The sequence below is a fragment of the Stegostoma tigrinum genome, chromosome 1 (assembly GCF_030684315.1).
Source record: "Stegostoma tigrinum isolate sSteTig4 chromosome 1, sSteTig4.hap1, whole genome shotgun sequence".
NCBI classification, from domain to species: Eukaryota; Metazoa; Chordata; class Chondrichthyes; order Orectolobiformes; family Stegostomatidae; genus Stegostoma; species Stegostoma tigrinum.
The window spans coordinates 114,655,223-114,682,467 of NC_081354.1; the positions used below are offsets into that span (position 1 = coordinate 114,655,223).

Genomic DNA, 27,245 nt, shown 5'->3' on the forward strand with positions numbered 1-27,245 from the left:
CAGCCTTCTTGCAGAATAGAAAATCTTTTCACTCGACTTGAAAAGCATCTTATTCCGATTAATTTGGTCATTCAACACGTATTTTGACTCGCCTGAAAAATCCCAAGCATTTCCAGACTGTGGCTTTTACCAAACAGCTAAACTCTTTGGAGGTGGTCTGCTAGCTTCCTACGGGAAGGTTAATCATTCCGACAGAAATAAACATCTGTACAATATCCTTTCCTAACAGATTATTCGCTACTGAGAAGAGCTGTAAAATGAAGTTTTATGGCGTTTTGCTGTTTATCTTTTTCTGCGAATTACTTTTACAAATCGGTAAGTGACACCGTTACAGTTAGAGGCGATTAGGTGTCGACGTGTTTCGCTTTTGACTTTAGATTCCCTCGGACTGTTTTATTTTTTCTGGATTTCTAATTGAAATCTTGAACTGTTTCTTAATGAAATCAAAATGCAGTTCAATGAGCATTCTCCAAATGAGTCTGAATGTTATTTTTTCGTGTATGTGTAGTCCCAGACGATAGCGTGGGCGCCCACTGAAACTGGGATCTCCCAGCTACGTACCGTTCCTTTCTGAGGTCCGGGCGGCGAGGGGTGGGGAGGGTTGTCCTATTATATGGCAAAGAAATAGAGATTTCAAAACCAATTGCCAGGGAATTCCGTTAGAGGACTACAGGTGATTTAAAGGAAGAGAGCAAAACGTGTTGAAATATAAACTCACGGTGCAACTTCGGCATTTCTGCATCGCAGCAGAGTAACGCTACGGTTTCAATAAAGTCAAGTTGTGACTGAACCTCCTCGAGAAGCCCTTGTAAGGATAGACTGCATTATGTATAAGTGCGATGGTTTCCACTTGGCGTCAAATCGAATTGAATTAGACCTCCTTGAGTGCACTTGGAGTTATTTCAAATATATATTAAGGAAAGTGAAACGAGTAGCACTGTAAACTTTGTGAAGGACAACACAGAACTTCAAAAAGACATTGAAATGTTGATGGCCGCGCTGTAAGGTGCCAGGTGAAGTTCAATGCACAGCAGTGTGAGGCAGAAACATAGAAATGTAGAAAATAGAAGCAGGAGTAGGCCATATAAGTCCTGCGAATCTGCTCTAGGTTTCAATATGATTATGGTTGATTATATAAGCTTGTACTTTGTTCCCACTTTCTGCCTATACCTCCTGCTCTTGCACCTTCTCCTCCAATTAAGACCAACAAACTGTATTACTGCTTTCTCCACTTCTCCTACCATCTTTAAAAACCTATACACATTCAGCTCACTCTACCCTGCTTTCCCTTTAGAATATAGTACCCTTTATGCTGTCCCTTCAAGTTCTTTCAACAAAATTAATCATCCTCATTGGTCTCTACAAGCACCTTTCCACACCTCCACCAAGCTGTCCATGATCTTTCTTCATTGTTCTCTTCCCAGTTTACACAATTGGAGTAAAAGTAGACCATTTGGCTCTGCTGTACCTACTCCAAGTTACACTTAGCTTGAATAACCACGCCCCCCACCCCCGCCCTTGCTTATCAAGAATCTATCTATCTTTGCTTTAAATGAGCCAGTCTGCAGTGCTCTCTGGGGAAAGAAATTCCAAAGACTTATGACACTGAGAGAAAATTTTCTCATCCCTGTCTTAAATGGGAGGGCTCTTACTTTTAAATTGTGTCCACTAATCTTACACTCTGTCCTAAAAGAGGAAACATCCTTTCAGCATTCACCTTATCAAGTCCCATCAATATGTTATATTTTGATACTATCACCACTTATTCTTTTAAACACCCAGTCTGTCAGCCTTTCCCCGTTAGATAAGCCCCAATTCCAGGTATCAGTTGAGTGAAACTTCTCTGAACTTCTTAAGTAAGGAGATTTTCTTCAATAAGGAGATCAAAACTGTCCATAAACTCAAAGTGTGGTCTCGCTAACATACCACTGTGGAAAAATATTCCAAATTTTACATTTTGTTCCCTTCAAGGAACAACAAAACTCCATTTGCCTTCCCAATCACCTGCTGTATCTGCATACTAAGTTTTTGTGATTCATGTAATAGGATACCTAAAGCCCTCTGAACCTCAGTGTTTTGCAGTTATGCTATTTAAATATTACTGAAGCATTTAATAGTCTTCATTCATTTCTGAAACTGTATATTGCTTGTGTAACAATTTCAGTAAGATTTTATTGTTCTGTCTTCTTCATGAAAATGTTTATTATTTTCTTATTAGGGAATTGTCAAAAGAAAGAGAAAAGGATTGCCCAACGGAATGAAAAAAATAAACAAAAAGCAGTTGGACAGAATAAAATCAGAGCAATACATAAGAAAATTAAACTAAAACGTCCAAAACTGAGAAAGGAGAGAGTGTTCCTAGACAAAGACCTAAAGCCAACCTTCATCATGACACAGGTTTTGGATAAAGGTCATTTCCAGAAACCAGCGGAGACATTAATGCTAGCCTCAGGGCAATCTATTGAGCTACGTTGTAAAGGGAATAATATCGGCTGGAATTATCCACCCTACCTCAACAACTCAAACCACTCCAGGTTCAGGTAAAAGGCAAAATACAGAGCATGATGGAATCTGAAACATGAATAGGAAGTGTTGGAAATACCTAGAGGTCAAGCAATTACTATGGCAAAAGAAATAGAGTTAATTTTTGATTTTGTCACCTTACATCAGAGTGAAGAATTGCAGAGCTATTGAATTATTGAAATATTGCTATTGAAATATTGAATTGAAACTGACCAAGCCTATGGACGTAGACTGGGAGGTTAGTGGGGAGCTTAATGACTTCCCGTCATCTGAGTATATTACTAGCAGTGGGAACATGGTGGCCTCGGTTACTGTGCTCTTGTCACCAGTTGTGTGAAATGATTGCCTAATTAAGGGCCACTTCCTGTCACCACTGACATTTTCTTGGCATTAGGGACACTTGTATGCGTTATCAATAAAGGATGCACCTTGCTCTCTACCTGCCTACAGCCTCAACATTGGCCACCTGCGATTAAACTTGTTGTTTTGAAAGGTAGACCATCATTCTCAACTGTAGAGATAGTAAGAACTGCTGATGCTGGAGTCGTAGGTAACACATGTGGAGCTGGAGGAACACAGCAGGCCAGGCAGCATCAGAGGAGCAGGAAAGCTGATGTTTTGGGTCGGGACCCTTCTTCAGAAAAAAGAAGGGCCCCAACCCGAAACGTCAACTTCCCTGCTCCTCTGATGCTGCCTGGCCTGCTGTGTTCCTGCAGCTCCACACTGAGTTATCCTCAACTGTATGTTGCTCCCACCAACAAGCTTCTTAATTAGTCACCTCCAGTGAACTCTGCCCAGGTTGCTCCTCCTGTACTAGCAATGGGCCTTTATAATGATGAGAAAGTTCAACCTGTTAATTCTTCATAGATGTGTAAGGTATTTTCAGCATTTTCTGCATTAATCTTTCTTTCTAGTGCTGCTTGTGGAACAGAAGTAGAGTCCTACAGCTCACTGACCAATCTGGTAAACCTACGCTGTGATTGGAGCATGCCTCCATCCCAAAGTTCTCTGAATGCCTTTGCCAGCCAATGATCTCCTTCATGTTATATCATTCAGGATGCCGTTCCTGACCTGCAATTTTATCCAGAACCTTTAAGATTTCTCCACAGTTCACTGTAATCTTGTTTTTTCCACTCCCTTCACTCATTCCATAATACCCTCCATCAATCCCTTTGTGACATTCTGCACCTCCATATGCCACATTCACACTGCTCTGTCCCAATAACCTACAGCCCTCATCCTCTCAATTGGCCAGCTGATACTGGGATGCAATTTTCAAAGTGGTATTGAGTACCTGCCAATACATTCAGCAGGGCCTGTGTGACATCAGTGGGCCCTCTACTTGAAATGTTGGGATATTGTCACATGCACCATGTAGTTGCTTGACTGTGTACATTGTACAGTTGAACTACTGTTCTACAATTCCATGGGATTAAGTTTTGGAGATGTAAACAAACTTCTCTGAAAATTAATTTTATTGGAAGTTTTGTTAGCAGTTTATCAAAACTCACTGGGAATTCACTAAAATGAAGAGTAACATAATAGCACAATTTTAATCAAACAAAAAATAGTTCCATTGCAGGTTTTATCTTTTCTTATTTTAACAATTTTCACAGGATACAGATGTTTAACATAAATGTGAAAAAGCTTTTCTTGATATATTGATAGCATGAAAAAGGATAATTTTTAAAAGTGTTCCGTTGAGTGTGACGTCAGGCTCACAGGAGCAATACTGGAGCCCATGGGATTTCTGCGCAGGTTAGAATCATACCAGGTGCAAAGGAAGATGTTTGTGGCTGTTGGAAGTCAGTCATCTCAGCTCCAGGACATCTCTGCAGGAATTTGTCAGGGTAGTGCCCTAAGCCCAGCCATCGTCAGCTGCTCTATCAATGAGCTGTCCTCCATCATAAGATCAGAACTGGGAATGTTCATCGATGATTGGACAAATTTCAGCATCATTCAGTACTCCTCAGATACTGAAGTGGTCTATGTTCCAGTGCAGCAAGACTTGGACGGTGCCGTGGCTTAGGCTGAAAAATGGCAAGTAGTTTTCACATCACATAAATACCAGGTAATCTAACCATTGTCCCATGACATTCAATAATATTACCATTACTGAATCTCCCATTATCAACATCTTGTGGGCTTCTATTGTCCTGAAAATGAACTGGACTAGCCAAATGAATAGATAGCCTGCAAGAATAAGTCAGATGTGGGAATTCTGTAGCGAGTAACTCGCCTCCTGACTTCATAAAGCCTGTCCAGCATTTGCAAGGCACAATCCGAGGGCGTGATGGAATATTCCCCACTTGCCTGGATGAGTACAGCTCAAACAGCACTTCAGAAGTTTAACTCTATCCAGGTTAAAGCAATCCACTTGACTGGCACTACATCCATAAACATCCATTCCCGACACCTTGGATGCTCTGTAACAGTAATGTACACTATCTACAAGATGCACTGCAATTAGTTACCAAAGGCTCCTCAGATAGTACCTTCCAAAATAACAACCACTTCCATCTAGAAGGAGAAGGACATCAGAACACCACCACCTGCAAGTTCCCCTCCAACCTATTCATGGTCTTGATGCCCTAAAAATCTTAAAGCAATTTTTAAAACTGTTATAGATGAGACCAAACCCCCTCACAATGTATTCAGAAGAGAGCCTAGACTGTAACTTTTTCTGATTTTAAAGATGCGTTAAGGTGTCATGTTCCAGATGCAATGCAATTGGTCAAACTTTAAACTAAATGCATTTAATTTTACTCTACAGTTAAATGCAGATGAAGTAAAAAGAAAAGAATTGGCTTAACTGTAAATCTGTCGAAATGCTTAACAAAGTTAAATATATTAACTATCGCAAATTAACTATTCCAGTATGGTAACATCTCATAAACCTTGGCAAAGGCAAATTCAGTAAAACAGATTGTCTCATATGCAATTGTAGCAGCCAGAAGAGAACCCCAACTTTTAGCTGTAACAGAAAGGAATAAGTTTCAAATCCAGCTTCAAGACCCCAGCAACTGCAGAAAGTTAAAACTAAAAATTCTGGTTCTGTGGGAGCATGACCCCACCCATTCAGGGTATTTCTACTGTTTCAACTTTAAAAAAAAACCTGAAGGCTTCACATGCTATTTATTGGCTTTGGAGTCTTTCTTCATAATTCAAAAAGGACAAAATACACCTCTTAAAGACATAGCATTGTCACAAAGGAGACACGTATACTGACCTAAGATCCTCGGGGAATTATATAATGGCTTTACATATTGGGAGAGGAAAAGTTGCCTGCGGAGTATTGAGCTTAGAAAGACTGGAGTTAGACACTGGGGTAAAAAAAATTACAAACAAACTTCCAATGGTTGCTTGGTAGGACAAAGAGATAATGATAAATGGATTAGTAACAACAGAACCAAGGCTTGTTTTCTCTCACTCTTCTTGTACCAGAATCGGCTCAAAGTAGCCCCTGATGTAAAAGTAATTTGGAAAAGCAGCCATTTACCAAAAACTCTCGGACCCTTCAAATTTCATTAATAATGAGGAAACAAGACAACTATGCAGGCGTAAATTCAAGTTTCAATGACTCTGAAACATTTAATCCATATTTGTTTTTGTCTTCCTGTTAGTATCAGACACCTTCCCCATCTTTAATATTTCAGTTCTTGTGTGTGTTCAATGTTTTATTATATATTTTGGGATTAGTAGATAATAAAATTCCTTTTCTGTCGCTGGAAAAAAACTTTAATAATTAGCTCCTTCATTTTCTGGAGAATGTTTTAATTGAAGTGTGATAACTATGTGCCAGAAAAAATTAAAAAAAAATTGTTGTGACTGAACTGACCGAGAGGGGATTAAAAAGAGAGGAGCCGATTCTCACTCCTCACTGGTCATAAAAAGTGAAAACATTCTTTTTCTTAGTATTGTACAACAGCAAAAATACAGCCAACTAACAGTCACCAATGCAAGAGCTGCAGACACCGGAGAATACAGCTGCTGGGTGATACTCTGTGATGGACTGGAGTGTAGCAAAGATGACCTGCGAATGGGCAAAACATATATCTTTGTGGCAGGTAACCTGTTCCCATTGAAGTATATGGCTCTTAAATTCAACTTCTGGCTTATTAAATAGATTATCAGAAGTAATGGTGTAAAAGTAGGAAACAATAACTTAGCAAGGTGGTACCACATGGGGGCACTGTAATTGGAAACATGGTGATATTTTATGGCTTGTTCAGGGAGACCCAAGTTGTTTTGGCAAAATTCACTTTTAACATGTTGTAGTCTGAAGCTGGTGATAGTAGAGTTGGGTGCCCCGAACTTCTTTCCATCGTAAGGCTGACTATGAATCACTTCCACTCTTACCATCCCTGCTGTTTGTGTGGATTCGAGGGATTTGCATGTTGATGCTTAACCTAACACATTTTTATGACCTCACCTCCCTTGGCCATTATTTCCTGAGGTGAGACTTGAACCTGGAGTCTCTGACTCAGAAGCAGGGATATTATGTTTAACCCTTACTTATCTGTTTATCTCTCTCTCTCTGTCCTTAATTTGACCATGCTTTTCATAATCTGCCCTAATATTCTCCATCTTTTACTCAGTGACAGTATTTGACTCACTGTTTCCTTGGGATTGCATACTGTGTCCAAAGCAGGAAATAAATGTGAGTTGATATTGTTGTAATGTGAAATTATATGTGGGTATAAGGAAATTATGATGATCTATTGTTAGCATAACAGCTTAGCATTGAGATGTCCTTTCTTACTAGTTTTCTCCCCTTCCCCTCCTATCCAAAAGACATGTTGGGACATATTCTATTAATGTTAGCCATATTTTCATTTGTGCCTAAGTAATTGTTATAAAATAAAATGGTACAACAAGGAAGGTAGTTATTTAACTCACTGTGAATCTTGACACAGTCAGGTTGTTTGATCCTGGAGGTATCACAGCCCAAATGTTTCCTAATTTGACATACAATCTCAGAGGGTTCACTGAATAGCAGTAAAGAATCACCAGTTTTCCCAGTGTGACCAATTTTCTGGCCTATCCCAGTTGTGCAAGGTCAGCCGCCATTTAAAATTGTGCTGATTCCATGGGAGTTTAGCAAGTGATCATTTTAATGTTGGTTATTCCATTTTGACTACAGCTAATTCTAATGTTCCTTGCTGTAGAATCATCATTATATCCTTTAAAATCTGGGTCTGTTTTAATGAGCTTTTTGCTCTGTAAGCAGTCTTTGTGTGCTCTCTCATTCCCTCAATGATCCAGAAACTGTTATCTCAGATATGCTTATTATGTAGAGATCGCTTGCTTTCCTGATTCCATGCATCTGAATTCATCTTTCTGCAGTCTTGCTTCATTCCCAATCATACCAGAGGTTCCAGATTAAATTACCAGAATATATTTGCAGTAATTCCCATAAGCAATGACATACAGACCAGTACAATTCTGCGCCATGAAACTCTCAGACCTTAGAAGATTTGTTATGCTCCTTCAGCACTAAAGTTCTTTGTTTTGACTAAATTTTCTTACTGCCTGTTCAAGAGCAAAGAATTATGTGCTGGGAGCACTTATTGATAAATCACTTGAGCAAAACCTATAATACTATGTGTTTGTAATTTCCTATGTCCACTACCGCTGTATGAGTTTCTGCACCAAGAATATGCAATCAGAAAAATAAATGCCCTATCATCTTTTCTGCCACTACAAACTTCATGCAGTGTATTTTCATGCATGGTTGAGTTCCATTTCTGGTCCACAGTAATTCCACCCCTCCCCACTTCCTAATGATTTGGGGAGTGTAGGATTCAGCAATGATAATGCCATTGAATATCAAGAGGACATGGCTAAAATTTCTCTTACTGAGATAGTTTGTGTGCTAATTAGAGTGCTGCTTGTCAGTCCTCCATCTCTAGATGTTTTCACTGGTTTGAGAGAGATACAGGGTGGCTGGCTCACACTTATAAAAGGTTACAGACATATTAATTAAAAGTCACAGCTTGCAGCAACTGCTGAAGGAAAACAAATTGGTTTTCTTCAGGCTTAAAGTAGCCTTTATTGCAGAAAACAAAGAGACCTCCTAAGTTGGCAGAGGTCTGAAGTCTTCTATGTTGTTCACAGCCTCAAGTTGTTCAACTATCTGAGAACCAATCACACAATTTTTGGCAGGCAGATGTCTTTATTATTGATAAGTGGTCACCAGTTCATAGAAAAATCTATCATTTTTAACCAACCAAAGCTTCATTTCTGCATAACCTATCAGCTTCAGCAAGTCTGTAAGCTATACTCAGACATTGCATAACACTATGTAAACAGTATTTACAACGAGTATTAAGTTCCTTGCTTTAAAAAAAATGCAGCAATTCTCCAGCAATCTTTCCCCTTTAAAAATATAGGAAAATAAGAAAGACATGGTCTTTACGGCAAACTGCAGAGGCTGGTACCCGAACAGCCTGCTGCTGTTCTTCAATGATATTGAAATAGCCCTGTACAAAGGAATTTCTCCCCCAGTTTGCCATTTCACTTTGTTTTTTTCCTGAAGGTTAAATAGAATTCAACACAGAATGGGTGTTAGATTTTCTTTTGTATAAGATACGTATGTTGATGGCAAGGCCATCAACATTTGTTGCCTGTCTCCAGTTGCAAATGGGTGCAAGGAAATTCCTAGACTGCTTTACAGGGCAGTTAAGAGTCAACCATATTGCTGTGGGTTTGGAGTTCTATATAAGTCAGATCATCTCAAGATGACAGATTTCCTTCCATAAAGGATATTAGTGAACAAAATGGGTTTTTACAGCAATCAAAATTGGTTACATGTTCACCAGTAGACAAGCTTCTAATTCCAGATTTTATTGAATAAAAATTTCACCGCAAATGTCCCACTTACCTTCTGAACCACCTTATCCATTTCCCTTATTACCTTCAGAGATCTTTGAATATGCATACCTTGGTCTCTGATTTTTAGTGCTTTGCAGGGTCTTACCATTAATGGTGTAGTCCCAAGCTTTGTTAGCAAGCCCCAAGTACATTACGTGCACACTGAAAACAGCACGTGGAACTTTGGAGTCCAGCATCTGCACAGTAGAAAGAGGACAGACTGAGCTAATATAGACTACATCACTCAGAGTGCCCCCTGGTTGTCAGGCTAAATGACCACATGAACTTCGGCTCTTGCTGCAGCACAATATGAACTTAAGAATGGCACTTATTTCAGGAGCGAAGCACCCCCCATGAGCTTGTTTCTGCCCCAGAGCTGAGCACCATTTTCACCACACTGTCCCAGGCCCTGTTTGTAATATGCCTCTGCTATCCCTTAACTAGATTATCTTAAAATTTGTGAGTACAATCCATTCAGACAAAGGGTGTTATCCTTTATGAACTTGTTTAGTTTGTACAAGATCTTCTTTTATTTTAAATGTACTCTCTCATAGCTCATTTAATCCATTCAATGTCTTGTCAGCATGTTCTATCTCTAGTATTTAGTATTTAGCAAAATAAAATATTTAGTGAATATTTCTATCTTCTCTATAATTACCTGACATATTGTCCTTAATGATCCTATTCCATCATAGCTTCCTTTTCTTTGTTGTTATTATTGATCTTCCAGTAAGATGTCTGAACTATTTTGTTTTATCACCTTCAAATTGAAAATGTAAGTATGATAATTTTGTCTCATAAATGTTTTTCAATTGTATATCTAGTCAGGAACGCATTCATTTTCCAGTTTTGCAAGTATTTGGGCTGAGAACTGCATTGTGTTATTCCAGATTGTCCTGTTGAGGCCTTGACACATGCTAACCCTTTGCTGCACAGGATGTTCAGACCCGTGATCAGTATTTTACAAAGAGCCGCTTTGTTTTTTTTACCCCAAAATTTCCCCTGTTGGCATAAAAATAGCCAATTTAAACAGGTGACAGTTTTAGACCAATTATAATAGGTAAATTAATTTTACATTTCCCAGAAATAAATTTGTTCCTGTTTACTATTTATTTTCCCAGATCCATCTGAATTATTTGTGCCATCAACCAATTACTTTGATATTATCTACCTTCGATCTGATGGACCTTCAGTGATCCCATGTCGCGTGAGCACACCTTTGGCTAATGTCACATTGCATCGCGAAATCCCCCCTCAAGAGCTTACTGTTGATGGATCAGTCCTTAGTTATGATGCAAAACAAGGATTTGTTATTCATAAACCTAGTCTTGAGCAAAAGGGAGTTGTGTACTGCATGGCAAGCCTAGAGGGAACTCCACAGATATCAAGCAATTACCTTCTTTTGTACACTGAAGGTAATATTGAATATCTATTGTAAATAGATAAAACATTAATTCAAGTTTTAGTAGTTGCTGATGTGTTGACCTTTATTAAATATCCTCACATAATTATTATAGATTTTATATTTCCCTTTGTTGTTTAAAAAGACATAGATTCCAAATTTAAGTTTCAAGATATTTCTATTTGTTACTGAATCAAATTAACTTGTTTTTCTCCATGTGACACAGAAGAATGCCAGATAACATTTGGAGACTCTGCTCATAACTGATGTCTCCAATAGTGGGAGTAAATATCAGAGAGTGAGGTGTGCTGTCTTCCATTCCTCATTCTCCCATTTGTACTCTGTGAAGTGAAACTCTGTACCTGGAACAGAGGGACTAAATTTAACCAGTTTAAGTGACTAATCCCAAGTCTGGTTAAAAATGAACACTTGTATTTTTATGTTATTTTCTTTTCTCTTTGTGTGATTATGTTATGTAGGGACAATTTACACTAATTATACTTCAGTTAATACAGTGAATTAACTCATCAAAGTTACTTTTGCCAACCTTGTGTCTTGGCCTCCTTCATCATCTCCGTAACTTTTGGGATTATTATTTGTAATGATTATGTTCGAACACCTTTCCCCTGTTTGTTTCAGTGAGCCTGCACTTATTTTGTTCCACTCTCACCTAGCTAATCGTAAACAGAAACATTTTTCTATTGGCTACTGTTCCCAGTGTTGCACCAGTTTAATAAGTTTCTTCAGTATCTTGTATGTTATAATAAGAGCCTCCTATTATCCTAAACTCCATCTGACGTAGACTTTTCAGCCTTTCTTCATTAGTTAACACTTTCATTCCAAGAATGAAACAAGTGAACCTATTCTGAACAGCTTCTGAAACAATTATACATTTTAAATGTTTTACAGCAACTTTTGCTATTTTTTGTATTCCTAGGTAAATTTACCTCATATTCTAATCGCCCCTTTCCATTTTTTTTAGTTTTTTTTTACATAATTTGTTCAAACTTCTGACCTGCGTCTGCCTGGACAATCAAATGATTTTTTCTTTAATAGAGATAGCAAATTGTAGAGCTGGATGAACACAGCAGGCCAAGCAGCATCTTAGGAGCACAAAAGCTGACGTATCGGGCCTAGATCCGCTTTTGCCTTTCTAGTTGACCATGGATGGCGGATCTGTCCCTTGTAATTTTTTGTATACTTGGGATGTATCTCTCTTATATATTCTAAAGTGTCTCGTTAAACGTCTGCAACTGCATCTATAATTAATTATGCTTTAACCTTATTTAACAATTCCTTTAGGTTGGCCTTGTTTTAGGCTTTCGTATTGCCCTAATTTAAGTTTTAAAAGATAATGTCAATTTCACTCCCTTCACCCTCAAACTGAATATAAAGTTCAATAAGATTATGGTCACTTTTACCATCACTGAATCCCCTAGTATTCACATCCTGGGTGTGTCCATGACCAGAAACTCAACTGGACTAGCATATAAATACAAGATCAGGTTAGATAGGAATTCTGCAGTGAGTAACACCCAAATCCTCTTCACCATCTACAAGACACAGGGCAGGAGTGTGATGGAATGCTCCCTACTTGCCTGGATGGGTGCAGCTGCAAAAACCCTTGAGAAGCTTGATACCATTCAGGTTAAGCAGTTCACTTAACTATCATTACATCCACAAATGTACAGCATTGTCATTTAGTAGCAGCAGTGTGTACCATCTAGAGGATGTACTGCAAAATTTTTCCTAGGTTCTTTGGATAGCACCTTCCAAGCCCATGACCTCTACCATCTAGAAGGACAAAGACATGACATAGCTGGGAATACCATCACCTGCAAGTTCCTCTCCAAGCTGCTCACCATTCTGACTTGGAACTTAATTGCTGTTCGTTCAGTTTCACTGGGTCAAAATCTGGGAATTCCTTCCCCACCAGCACTGTGGGTCAACCTACGGCAAATGGACTTCAGCAGTTCAAGAAGGTAGATTACTACCACCTTCTCAAGTGCAACTCGGGTCAGGCAATAAATACTGACTCTATAGAAATACAAAATATGAAACAGTGACTGTTAATTTATTTGACAAACCGGGATAATATCCATCAGATGTTCTTTTTATGAAATTATTAGTAATCTTGATACATCTCTTTAAATTATCACCATGGAACCTTCTGGCGTCTACAACTTCAGAATTGATGCCAAACGGGCTGAAGCTATCATGCTGATATAAGACCATAAGACATAGGAGTGGAAGTAAGGCCATTCGGCCCATCAAGTCCACTCCGCCATTTAAATTATGGCTGATGGGCATTTCAACACCACTTCCCTGCACTCTCCCCGTAGCCCTTGATTCCTTCTGAGATCAAGAATTTGTCGATCTCTGCCTTGAAGGCCTCCAACGTCCCGGCCTCCACTGCACTCCATGGCAATGAATTCTTTAAGCCCACCACTCTCTGGCTGAAGAAATGTCGTCTCATTTCAGTTTTAAATTTACCCCCTATAATTTTGAGGCAGTCCCCATGGGTCCTAGTCTCCCCGCCTGACGGAAACAACTTCCCAGCATCCACCCCTTCTAAACCGTACATTATCTTGTAGGTTTCTATTAGATCTCCCCTCAACCTTCTAAACTCTAGTGCGTACAATCCCAATTGACCAGTTAGGTGGATTGTTCAATTAAGGAACAGTGACCTCATCTCAATTTGACTGGACAATAATAACTACAAAGCTAGTTAATAGGCATCACGTTGTTAGATATTACAGATTTGTTTACCTTTTAACTGGGCAAAGTATTCTTTTCTGTATTGTCTATTTGCTATTTATTACTTGAATGCTTTAAATTGTTGTGAAGAGGCATAAAAGGCCTACAAAAGGATATGGAAAGCCTAAATGAATAAATAAAGATGTGGCAAACAAAGTACAATGTGGTAAAGTACGAAATTGTTCTTTTTGGCAGAAAGACTAAAAAAAAATTATCTAAATAGTACGCAGTTATAGAGCTCAGAGATGCAGGGAGACCTGGGTGACCTAGTACATGGATCATAGGTTAGTATTCAGGTACAGCAAGTAATGAGGAAAGGTAATGGAATGTTATGTTTTATTGCAAGGGGAACTGAATGCATGAGTAGGAAGGTTATACTTAAGTTATACAGGGTATTGATGAGACTCTATCTGGAGTACTCTGTACTGGTCAGCAAACTTACAGAAGCATGTTAACGTATTGGAATCAGTTTCTGAGATTAATATCTGGAATGAATGGGTTGACGTATGAGGAGAGGTTTGACAGACTAACCCTTCATCTGCTGGAGTTTAGAAGTCGGAAGTGATTTAATTGAAACATATAACATCCTGGGACAACTTGACGAGTAGATATGGAAAAGATGTTTCCTCTTGTTGGAGAGTCTAGAAACAGGAGTCATAGTTTAAAAATAACAAGATGCCCTTTAAGAGCAGAGATTAAGAAATGTATTTTATCTCAGAGGGTTGAGGGTCTTTGGAATTCCATTCCCCAAAGGCAGTGGATGCAGAATCTAGAAATATTTTTACGGTGGACGTAGCTAGATTCTTGACATGATGGAAGATTATCAGGGAAATGCAAGAATGCAGAATTGAGGTTAAAGTCAGATCAACCAAAATCTTATTGAATGGCGCAGAAGGCTTGAAGGGCCAAGTGACGTACTCATGTTCCTTGTTCAAACGTTTAGTGATTCTCGGGTAAGATTCAACCTTTGTAGTACCTATTGAAGGCAGAACACATCATAAATCATGCATCCAGTTGAATTGTATATCATTAAATTTGAGTCATTATTCACCCCAAGACTTGAATTTCAGTATTAATTTCCCATTCGTGCATAAATGGTACAGCTAATAATAGTAGGAATTTGAAGCTGTGATACTGTTTATTTTAAATGATGTAGATAGTCAATCCATTAAAATAAAGAGAATCATCTCTTTAAAAGCATGAGACATGCATTAGTTACATTTTTACCGAACACTGAATCATCATCAAAACAAATGAAATTTAGCCAATCTGATATGGTACAGTTTGCTTGCTCTGATATACAATCTCTTAATTGTATCTTTTCCTTTGAATCTTTTCCTTTGAATCAGATCCAATGTTTACTTAATCTGAGTTTTAAAAGCTATTGTACTTCAGTATCAAAGAGGCATTATGGTTGAATAATCATAGTTTTCATTCACAGATAACTAATGATACCAGCTTTTTCTCTGTTATATTATGATCAGAGAAATCAGAACTGAATCGAATAAGTGGTGTAGTTGTGCCTGGAGTATTGTTACATTTATATTTAATGATGCTTTATGTGCACTTATAATGACAGACATTTTAAAAAATAATTTAGTGGTGAAATGGTTTTGTACCCAATCTTATGAAATAACAAACCTATAATATTGGCTACTATAATTAGTTTTGTTTGTGTGTTAGGAATTGAAAAACAATGCAAGCACACAACAAACCTATAATCAGAGATAATGGGAACTGCAGATGCTGGAGAATCCGAGATTACAAAGTGTGAAGCTGGATGAACACAGCAGGCCAAGCAGCATCTCAGGAGCACAAAAGCTGACGTTTCGGGCCTGGACCCTTCATCAGAGAGGGGGATGGGGAGAGGGAACTGGAATAAATAGGGAGAGAGGGGGAGGCGGACCGAAGATGGATAGAGGAGAAGATAGGTGGAGAGGAGAGTATGGGTGGGGAGGTAGGGAAGGGATAGGTCAGTCCGGGGAGAACGGACAGGTCAAGGAGGCGGGATGTGGTTAATAGGTAGGAAATGGAGGTACGGCTTAAGGTGGGAAGAGGGGAGATGTGAGAGGAAGAACAGGTTACGGAGGCTGGGCTGGCTTTGGGATGCAGTGGGGGTAGGAGAGATTTTGAAGCTTGTGAAATCCACATTGATACCATTGGGCTGCAGGGTTCCCAAGCAGAATATGAGTTGCTGTTCCTGCAACTTACGGGTGGCATCATTATGGCACTGCAGGAGGCCCAGGATGGACATGTCGTCTGCTATGATAAATAGCTTTGTATGTTACGAATTGGAAAAAAATATCCAAGCAGAAGCCCTTTCATGTGTTATTAAGTACAGAACCACAATGCAACGTGCATACTTTGGAAAGATATCATTTCCCCACTGTGGTAGAAGATCACACCAGTATTCATTGCTTAAGCTCAGATGTGAAACAGTACTATAGAAATTCCGGTAAATTTAAATTGCTTCCAAAAATGAATCAATGTCTCCAGGTGAAAGGTAAGTGAGAAAAAAAAATCATTCAAGATAATTGCTAATAAAAACAATTGTAGTTCTCTATAACAAAGCAGCTAATAAGGCAACTTGATTTCTGTGCAAATGAGTTTTGCAATGTGCAAACTGAATATTTTTACTTACATTTAATACAGTGAATCTTTATATTTTTAAATGACATTCATTTTGTGTTTAGAGCTTTACTGAGGAATTGGTCAGTTTACTTTGTGAAATGTGATTCATATTTAAGGTAACTTGTCACTAACTGAGTATTGTACTGTGTTATATGTGTGCAGCTACCAGTGCCCCTCCATCTACAAGTATTGAGGCTTCATCAAATGCAGTAGCTGGTGGCGATCAGGTTAATGTGACATGTACGGTGGTAGGAGACCCAGATGAACCAGTGGACTTCACTTGGAAATATCCAGGACAGTGGGTAATATGTTTTATTTGCTCTATTTCTAATTAATGTTATTTATTGTTTGGCAAGTAGATGTATACACATCAGAATGGCTGTCAAGGTTCCCATATATGTTTCTAAACTGTGATGCAAGGAAAGGAAAAGTGATAGGTCAGAGCAAAGTATCATCTTTATAATTAGTCTTTTATTGTACAGTTTATATTCACACATTAATCTCTTAAATTGAAATGCTTGTGGTATTTCTGGAGAAAGTGGAGAACTGTGATGTGTTGAAAACACAAATTCCTTTCTAATAAATGTGGAATATTTATTTTACCAGGATCGGGCCTTTGTTGGTATAATGTGAGCTCCAAGCTATATTGAAAATTAATAGTCTTCAGTGAGTTTGCAAAAATATATGAATTAGGAGTAGGCCATTCAGCCCTACAAATCTGTTCTATCATTCAAACAGATAATGGCTGATCGATTTAAACCTCAAATCCACATTCCTGCCTACCCATGATAACCTCTCACCCCCTTACTTAAAAATAATCTTTCAATCTCTGCATGATAAATATTTTAGGATGCTGCTTCCTCTGCCTTTTTAGGAAGAGATTTCCGAAAATTCTGAATCTTCTGAGAGTTTTATTTTTCCCCATCTCTGGAACAATAAAAGACAATAAGAAGAGATAGTTCGATGAAGAGAAAGCAGCTGGTTAAAATACTGTTGTTCTACTGAAGGCTGAGAGTGGGGATATTGTCATTGACCATGCAGATATGATCAACCATTATTTTGCTTCAGTAATCACAGCAGAAAAGGAGGATAGCTTGCTGGAAGTCCTAAAGAAATTAACACGGGATCGGGGTCACAGTCTAAATAAAATTAAATTATCAAGTAAATCATCAACAATGAAACAAAGAATTAAGGGACTCGAAGCATTCCAAAACACATTGCAGATGCCCTAACCAGTTCCCTGGTTCTAGGAGGATTTTTGCTCATGTAAAACCACTCTTGTGCTGCAGTGAAACCAGGGAATTACGGGCCAATTAGCCTAACATCTGTAGAGAAATTGTTGAGATCTGTAATCAAGAATAGGGTAACCGACCACTACGAAAAATTTTAGTTAATCTGGTAGAGAAAGCATGGACTCATGAAGGGGAGGTCACATTTGACAAATCTCATAGATTTTGGAAGAGGGGACAAGGATGACTGAGAAAAGTCCATTTTGTTTATAGGGACTTCCAGAAGCCTTTTGATAAAGTCCCACATCAGAGACTGTTAGCTAAAGTGGATACTCATGGAATTGAGGGCAAATTAGGTACATGAATATGAAATTGATTGGCAGGAAACAGAGAATTGGAATAATGGAAAAGTACTCAATTGGCAGGAAGTGACTAGTGGTACCTTGCTGGGAGCTGTGTTGGGACCCCAATGATTTATAATATTCATTAACAACTCAGATAATAGCATTTAAAAAGTCAAATATCCAAATTTTCTGATGACACAGAATTGAGCAGAATTGTCGACAGCATCAGTGACAACAGAAAACAGCAATAGGACATAGATAGATTAAGTGAATGGGCAAAGCTGTGACAGACTGATTTTGATATATAAACAAATACAAAATTATCAATTTTGGATCGAGAAAGAATAAATCAGGATAATTTTAGAAAGCACAAGGTTAAATGCCGTGGATTGAGTCACAGAGTCATACAGCACAGAAGCAGATCCTTTGGTCCAACTCATCTATGCCGATTAAATTTAGTAGGTTAATGGGTGATCAAATTGAAGTTTTCAGGGTGTCAACAGGGAAAGACAAACTATTTCCATTGAATGAAGATTCTGGAACCAGGGGACATAGCCTAAGAATTAAACCAGACCATTCAGGATGGACAGAAACATAGAAGATAGGAGCAGGAGGAGGCTGATTGGCCCTTTGAGCCTGTTGCACTATTCATCACGATCATGGAGTTAGAAAGCTTCTGTACACACAAAGTGTAGTGGAGATGTAGAATTCTCTTCCTCAGCTGGTAGATAATTCTAATTCAATTGTTAAGTTTACATCTGATATAGACAATGTTTGATTAAGCAAAGGTATTGAGGGATATGGGCCCAAGGCAGGCATATGGAGTTAGGCCACTGATCAGCTACAATCTTGTTGAATGACCGAACAAGCTCAAGGGACTGAATGGCCTACTCCTGTTCCTATGCTCCTCTGCTTTAAATGAGCAACCCCTAATTTTTAAACAACGAGCCCGGTTTCTAGATTCTCCCGTAAGACGAAGCATACTGTCCACAACCACGTCAAGACCACATCAACTAAGTCAGCTCTCACTTTTCTGAACACCAGTGGATTCAATCCTAGCCTGTCCAAACTTTCCCCTGTAACAGAATCTGCCTTGTAAACCTTCTGTGAATTGCTTCCAACATATTTACATCCAGCCTTCAAAAAGATTGCGAATATAGTAAGCACTACTCCAGATGCAGTCTCACAAGTGTCCTGTATAACTAAGACATAAACCTCCCTGCCTCTGTATTCAGTTCCCCATGGAAGAAATTATAGCACTCTATCAGCTATTCTAATTTCTTGCAACACCTGCAGACTTGTATTTTATGATTTATGCACTAGGACACACAGATCTGTCTGTATTTCAAAGCTATGCAATCTCTCGCTATTTAAATAATATGCTACTATTTTATACAAAATAGACAACTTCACATTTTCTGACATTGTACTCCCTTTATCACATCTTTGTCCACCCACTTAGCCAATTTATATCTTTTTTATCTTCCTTATACCCTCTTCACAACTGACTTTCCAATCTATCTTTGTGTCAACAACAAATTCGGCTATCATATCTTCATCCTTTTAGCACACCATTCATCACATTTTGTCAATCTACTTTTCTGTTAGCTAGCCTAATACCTATCCAAGTCAACATGCTACCATCTACTCTGTAGGCTTTTGTCTTCCACTGGAAAGTTGGCAGCTGAGAGGAGACCTGGTAGGAGATGCGTGAGGGAAGTGGTAGCAGCCTGGAACACACTACCGGAAGAGGTGGTAGAAGCAGGCACGTTGAAGACATTTAAGAGATACCTAGATGGGCACATGAATAGAGATGGAATAGAGGGATATGGATCAAAAAATGGCAGGTTGGTTTTAGATTAACTAGGGCATGATGGTTAGCACAGGCTTGGAGGGCTGAAGGGCCTGTTCCTGTGCTGTACTTTTTCATTTGTTCATTTTGATGTAGCACCTTATAAAATGCCTTCTGGAAATGTGTATCCCTTGCATGTCTCTTAGATCCCTTTCATCCACGCAGAACTCCAACTGATTTGTCAAACATAATGTCCCTTTCACAAAATGCTTGCTCTCAAAGGAGTGTAGTGAAAATTTACCAGGCTGATTCCAGGAATGGTGCAGCTAACGTATGAGGAGAGATTGATTAGACTAGGATTGTTTTCGCTAGAGATCAGACGAATGAGAGTGGATCTCATAGAGACTTATAAAATTTTAACAAAACCAGACAAGGTTAATGCTGGGAGGATATCCCCGATGGTTGGTGTGTCCATAGCCAGGGGTTACCGCAGAAGGATTCCGTTTAGACAATTTAGGACAGAGATGAGGAGACATTTCTTCACCCAAAGAGTGGTGACCCTGTGGAATTCATTACCACAGGAAGTAGTTGGTGCCAAAATATTGAATGTATCCAAGAGGAGACTATATATAGCACTTGGGGCAAATGGGATCAGAGGTTATGGTGATAGTGGGAACTGCAGATGCTGGAGAATCCAAGATAATAAAATGTGAGGCTGGATGAACACAGCAGGCCCAGCAGCATCTCAGGAGCACAAAAGCTGACGCTTCGGGCCTAGACCCTTCATCAGAGAGGGGGATGGGGTGAGGGTTCTGGAATAAATAGGGAGAGAGGGGGAGGCGGACCGAAGATGGAGAGAAAAGAAGATAGGTGGAGAGAGTATAGGTGGGGAGGTAGGGAGGGGATAGGTCAGTCCAGGAAAGACGGACAGGTCAAGGAGGTAGGATGAGGTTAGTAGGTAGTATAGCACACTGACCTCTACATCGCCGAGGCCAGACGCCAACTCTCCGACACCACCTCCTACCGCCCCCTCGATCATGACCCCACACCCGAGCACCAAACCATTATCTCCAACACCATTCATGACCTCATCACCTCAGGGGACCTCCCACCCACAGCCTCCAACCTCATTGTTCCCCAACCCCGCACGGCCTGTTTCTATCTCCTTCCCAAAATCCACAAACCTGCCTGCCCTGGTCGACCCATCGTCTCAGTCTGCTCCTGTCCCACCGAACTCATCTCCACCTATCTGGACTCCATTTTCTCCCCTTTGGTCCAGGAACTCCCTACCTACGTCCGTGACACCACCCACGCCCTCCACCTCCTCCAGGACTTCCAATTCCCTGGCCCCCAACACCTCATTTTCACCATGGACGTCCAGTCCCTATACACCTGCATTCAGCATGCAGATGGCCTCAAGGCCCTCCGCTTCTTCCTGTCCCGCAGGCCCGACCAGTCCCCCTCCACCGACACCCTCATCTGCCTAGCCGAACTTGTCCTCACCCTCAACAACTTCTCTTTCGATTCCTCCCACTTCCTACAGACTAAGGGGTGGCCATGGGCACCCTCATGGGCCCCAGCTATGCCTGCCTCTTTGTAGGTTACGTGGAATAGTCCCTTTTCCGCACCTACACAGGCCCCAAACCCCACCTCTTCCTCCGTTACATTGATGATTGTATCGGCGCCGCCTCATGCTCCCTAGAGGAGCTCGAACAGTTCATCCACTTCACCAACACCTTCCACCCCAACCTTCAGTTCACCTGGGCCATCTCCAGCACATCCCTCACCTTCCTGGATCTCAGTCTCCATCTCAGGCAACCAGCTTGTAACTGATGTCCATTTCAAGCCCACTGACTCCCACAGCTACCTAGAATACACCTCCTCCCACCCACTCTCCTGCAAAAATTCCATCCCCTGTTCCGAATTCCTCCGCCTCCGCCGCATCTGCTCCCAGGATGAGGCATTCCACTCCCGCACATCCCAGATGTCCAAGTTCTTCAAGGACCGCAACTTTCCCCCCACAGTGGTCGAGAACGCCCTTGACTGCGTCTCCCGCATTTCCCGCAACACATACCTCACACCCCGCCACAACCGCCCAAAGAGGATCCCCCTCGTTCTCACACACCAGCCCACCAACCTCCGGATACAACGCATCATCCTCCGACAGTTCCGCCATCTATAATCCGACCCCACCACCCAAGACATTTTTCCATCCCCACCCCTGTCTGCTTTCCGGAGAGACCACTCTCTCCATGACTCCCTTGTTTGCTTCACACAGCCCTCCAACCCCACCACACCCGGCACCTTCCCCTGCAACCGCAGGAAATGCTACACTTGCCCCCACACCTCCCCCCTCACCCCTATCCCAGGCCCCAAGATGACATTCCACATTAAGCAGAGGTTCACCTGCACATCTGCCAATGTGGTATACTGCATCCACTGTACCCGGTGTGGCTTCCTCTACATTGGGGAAACCAAGCGGATGCTTGGGGACCGCTTTGCAGAACACCTCTGCTCGGTTCGCAATAAACAACTGCACCTCCCAGTTGCAAACCATTTCCACTCTCCCTCCCATTCTTTAGATGACATGTCCATCATGGGCCTCCTGCAGTGCCACAGTGATGCCACCCGAAGGTTGCAGGAACAGCAACTCATATTCCGCTTGGGAACCCTGCAGCCCAATGGTATCAATGTGGACTTCACCAGCTTCAAAATCTCCCCTTCCCCCAGCGCATCCCAAAATCAGCCCAGTTCGTCCCCTCCCCCCACTGCATCACACAGCCAGCCCAGCTCTTCCCCTCCACCCACTGCATGCCAAAACCAGTCCAACCTGTCTCTGCCTCCCTAACCTGTTCTTTCTCTCACCCATCCCTTCTTCCCACCCCAAGCCGCACCTCCATCTCCTACCTACTAACCTCATCCCACCTCCTTGACCTGTCTGTCTTCCCTGGACTGACCTATCCCCTCCCTACCTCCCCACCTATACTCTCTCCACCTATCTTCTTTTCCCTCCATCTTCGGTCCGCCTCCCCCTCTCTCCCTATTTATTCCAGAACCTTAACCCCATCCCCCTCTCTGATGAAGGGTCTAGGCCTGAAAACGTCAGCTTTTGTGCTCCTGAGATGCTGCTGGGCCTGCTGTGTTCATCCAGCCTCACATTTTATTATAGAACATAGAACATAGAACATAGAACAGTACAGCACAGAACAGGCCCTTCAGCCCACAATGTTGTGCCGACCATTGATCCTCATGTATGCACCCTCAAATTTCTGTGACCATATACATGTCCAGCAGTCTCTTAAATGACCCCAATGACCTTGCTTCCACAACTGCTGCTGGCAACGCATTCCATGCTCTCACAACTCTCTGCGTAAAGAACCTGCCTCTGACATCCCCTCTATATGTTCCTCCAACCAGCTTAAAACTATGACCCCTCGTGCTAGCCATTTCTGCCCTGGGAAATAGTCTCTGGCTATCAACTCTATCTATGCCTCTCAGAGGTTATGGTGCATAGCAGGATTAGGTTATTTAGTCGGATGATCGGCCATGATTGTGATGATTGGTGGAGCAGGTTCAAAGGGCTGAACGGCCTCCTCCAGTACCCATCTTCTATGTTTCTATGTTTCCATAACTTTGCCTGATTATCTTGAATTTATCCAAGATTACTACTATAACTTCTTCAATAATACCTTTGAACATTTTCCTTGTGATAGATGTTAAACTAATAACTTTATTCTTCCCTTTTGAATGAAGGAGTTTGCTTCCTTCAAATCCAATGGGACAGTCCCCAAATCAAGTGAGTTTTGGAAAATTAAAACTAGTGCATTAACTATCTCAATGACAACTTCTTTTAAGTGTCTTTCAAAATATTTTTAAAAATCCGGCATCACTGACATATATTGTTAACTCTCAGGTTCAGTTTGCCCAAAATGATATGTCATGAACAGCTCTTAATATTTAAGGAAATTAACAAAAGAGGAAAATATTATTTAATAGAAACATTAAGATCGTGGAGTAGACGCAGAATATATTTAGCAATATTTCAAACGCCGCTTGCAGAATCCCCCCTGAAGCAGTCACCAAATATAACGAAAAAAAAATCACTGAATGCCGGAAATTTGAAATATAAGCAGAATGTGCTTGAAATGATCAGGTCAAGTGTATCCATGGAGAGGGAAACAGAATTAACATTTTTGACTAATGACTTTTCACTTGAAGTGGTATTGCTGTCATGCAATGATACCTTTGAACATATTAGGGCTATAGTACAGGCATCATTATAAGAAACCTCTGACTTTCCTGTCAGATTCCCTTACATTCTGTCATTGTTACAGTGAGTTCTGTCTTCTTGGTTAAAAATTTCACACAAAATAAATCAAATGCAGTAAGAGAAATTAATCATCAGTGAAAGTTAAGCATGCTGGTTTACTTCTATGTTAATAAGTTACTTTGTTGGCTTAAATAAAAGTTAGCGAGTTTTGAGAAGATTTGTAGCTCAGGTTGAGGTCTGGATGTGAGTTTGCTCGCTGAGCTGGAAGGTTCGTTTTCAGACGTTTCATCACCATTCTAGGTAACATCATCAGTGAGCCTCCGACGAAGCGCTGGTGTTATGTCCCGCTTTCTATTTATCTGGTTATGTTTCTTTGGGTTGGTGATGTCAACACAGGAAATGACATCACCAACCCAAAGAAACCTAACCAGATAAATAGAAAGCGGGACATAACACCAGCGCTTCGTTGGAGGCTCACTGATGATGTTACCTAGAATGGTGACGAAACATCTGAAAATTAAATAAAAGTAGAACATTGTTCTACTGAAAGAACTGTGGATGCTGTAAATCAGAAACAAAAACATTAGTTGCTGGAAAAGCTCAGCAGGTCTGTCAGCATCTGTGGAGAGAAATCAGAGTTAACATTTCACATCGAGTGACCCTTCCTCGAATATTACTATTCACTTTGCTGACTTGCTGATTGACATTTTCCACTATGGTCCCTGTGTGGCTTCATACAACTTAGATAAACATGGATACAATCCATCTTTCTAAGACAGCCCTGCAATGTTTCCCGCAAAGAAGTCACAAAATTGAAAATGATGAACGTAAGTCCCTTTCTTCACTGACGTGAGATTTGTAAAAATAAGTTTTGCTCATCCAATTATCTGAAGAGGTTAGCATTGCATTTTTGGCATTACATTTTACATTTATTCAACAGCAGTTTCTTCTGACAGTGAGAAATGGTTATAACATATTTGTTAAAATATACATTACTAACTTTTTCATCTACGTAGCTCAGGATTGCTGAAATCACTGAGTTTCGCTTCTAAGTGCAATTTTGTCATCTCATTCAGTACAAAAGAGAGATTGATATGGAGGTCTGCCTGATTTTTACAGTTCACTACAAGAACTTAAATATGTATTCAGTTTGCCTCTGGTATATTAAATCTTTGTAACTATCCGATTGTAAAGATAAATTTCTAATGAAGCAGTGATGTGGTAATTAACATTGTTTCCACAGGGTAGTTGGATAGCGGCTCACACAGGGGGTTCTTAAATATGAGATCAGAGGGAAAAAAGAAAGGGCGATTTTTTACGGACAGGAAAAAACAGCCAGTCTGACAAACATAGGCATCGCTCAAATTGTGGCAAACACATCACACTTTCTTGTACTTTTGGTAGCCAGTAAAGCAGCAGCAATAGCAGAGATCTATTCAGCTGTGAAGTGTTACTTAGCATTGGGGAATGTAAGTCAAATAAGAAAAGATAATTTTAGGGACTTTCAAAGATAGATACTGAAGATGCGCTAATATGTTTTTAGATTGATTCCTTTCCATTGCACCCATTACTGTTGTTGCACTGATGTGTCATAAATCAAGGACTATCTAATGCTTGGATTACTTCAACAGGATGAAAGGCCGGTGATCATCACGGAAAAATGGAGACTAATAGATCGGAACAATGGACATACCGTCAGACTATCAAAGAGTATGCTGTACATTGATGATATTGAAACTATTGACGTAGGGGATTACATCTGTATTGCTCGAAATTTAATAGGAGAAACTATAGTGGCTACACAAATATATTTTTACTAATGGAACCCACATTGTGTGAGACTTTCCTCAGAACAGTAAAAACAACTTGTATCTTACTTCTTTAATGATTTTTAACACCTGAGATATAATTTATATTTCTTCATAGAGTTCCTAAATTATTCTGCACCAAAGTTTTGCAATTGCAGGCACCCCTAACAACATTTATTCTTTGAAACAGAATAGTTCCTAAATCAACAGAACAAAACCTGGAGGTAATCATGGTGGGGGTGCAATATTGACATTTTCCCATTGGGTTGAATACCAGCCCAGACTGAAGAAATTAAGCATGCCTTATCTGTTGGTTGCATGTGGGCTCTGCCAAACTAGTTCTGGGTGCACAACAGTTAAACTAGTCCCGATTCCATAATGGGAGCTGGATGTATGGTATGGGAAACAGGTGGAGGGTATACTCTGAGGGTATGCAATAAAATCAGAATTTCTATCTGGTGACTCCTGGCCACAGGATATTTGATACTGGCTGAAATGTTGCGTTGCTTTACAGAGCATTAAAATTTCACATCTGGTATTCAAAATTCACAGAATGATAACAAACTCCATATGTTTTTGACTAATAACCCTTTCAATCACTTACTTAACCTTTGCTGTGTATCCAGACACAGGATAGGACACACAGGAAAGAAAACCTAAGCTGTACACATCCTCAAGAGCGTAATCCAGTGATTAGTTCAATATCTTGGGAAAAATTTGGAAAGAAGATAGTTCAATTTCTGAATCATTTAAAAATTGGAATTGCACTTTTTATGAAATCTGACCTATAACCAAAGTATTAGTGTATAAATGATGCATGAATATGTGGAGCACTTCACAGATCTTGGCAAGATACTCTGCTACCATGCACACATTATTTCATGGTGTTTAATAAGGTGTCTGGAATGAATTTTTTTGGCAGATGCAGTTCTCCAGCTAAATCTGTGTTTTTGCTAACCATTGTTTTCCTTTAAGTAGCACAGCTAGATGATTTTTTTTTAAAAGACCCGTATATAGCAAACAAAACTAATGAATGTTATCCTGTGCATTTATTTCAGTTTATTTTGCTGAAGTCCATTATTCCTAGTACAAAATGTTTAATATAAAAAAGCCTTAGATAAATAATCAAATAATTATAGTTTTTGCTCCGTAAAATAATTAATAGCTTAGTTGTTAAATGCTAATGATTTGATTTAGTGGTTATCCTGTTAGCAATTACTGTTTTCATACAGTACTGGGTTCTGCTCAATGTAGCAACCATAAATTATTTCCTTGTAAAGCGTGTCAAGGATGTTGACAGGAATTCTAAGCAACTTCGTGCCACATTAGCTTGTAATGCAGCATTGTCTAATTTCTGTTCAATAAAATGCATTAGTAAATGATCTTAAAATTAATAAATCAGCCCCAGTAGATGATATTAACAAATTGCATTACTAAGTAAAAGATTATATTACACATTTGTAATTAAACTTAATAGCAAAAAACTTGCCGAGTTGAAGTTGTTTCTTTTTGACTCCTCTGCAGAGGACACGCTTTGAAAAAGTAAGTATACCTTTGAAGGGCTTACTCTTGGCATACAGCCCACATTGACAGAAGTAAGATCAGAGGTCAGCATG

General features: G+C 40.0%; 1 protein-coding gene across 2 annotated transcripts; it reads left to right on the forward strand.

Moving 5' to 3' along the window:
* Positions 1–27,061, forward strand: pdgfrl (platelet-derived growth factor receptor-like). 2 transcript variants are annotated; one of them, XM_059647990.1, is made up of 6 exons: positions 1–315; positions 2,219–2,540; positions 6,439–6,590; positions 10,518–10,811; positions 16,349–16,484; positions 25,453–25,577. In XM_059647990.1, exons 1-6 carry the CDS (start codon positions 258–260, stop codon positions 25,466–25,468), a joined length of 978 nt encoding a protein of 325 aa, XP_059503973.1. In that variant the 5' UTR covers positions 1–257; the 3' UTR covers positions 25,469–25,577. The 2 variants fall into 2 exon arrangements, with proteins under 2 accessions (XP_059503973.1, XP_048384857.1); XM_048528900.2 differs by having other exon boundaries at positions 5–315; positions 16,349–16,488; positions 25,453–27,061.
* The last annotated feature ends 184 nt before the right edge of the window (positions 27,062–27,245 follow it).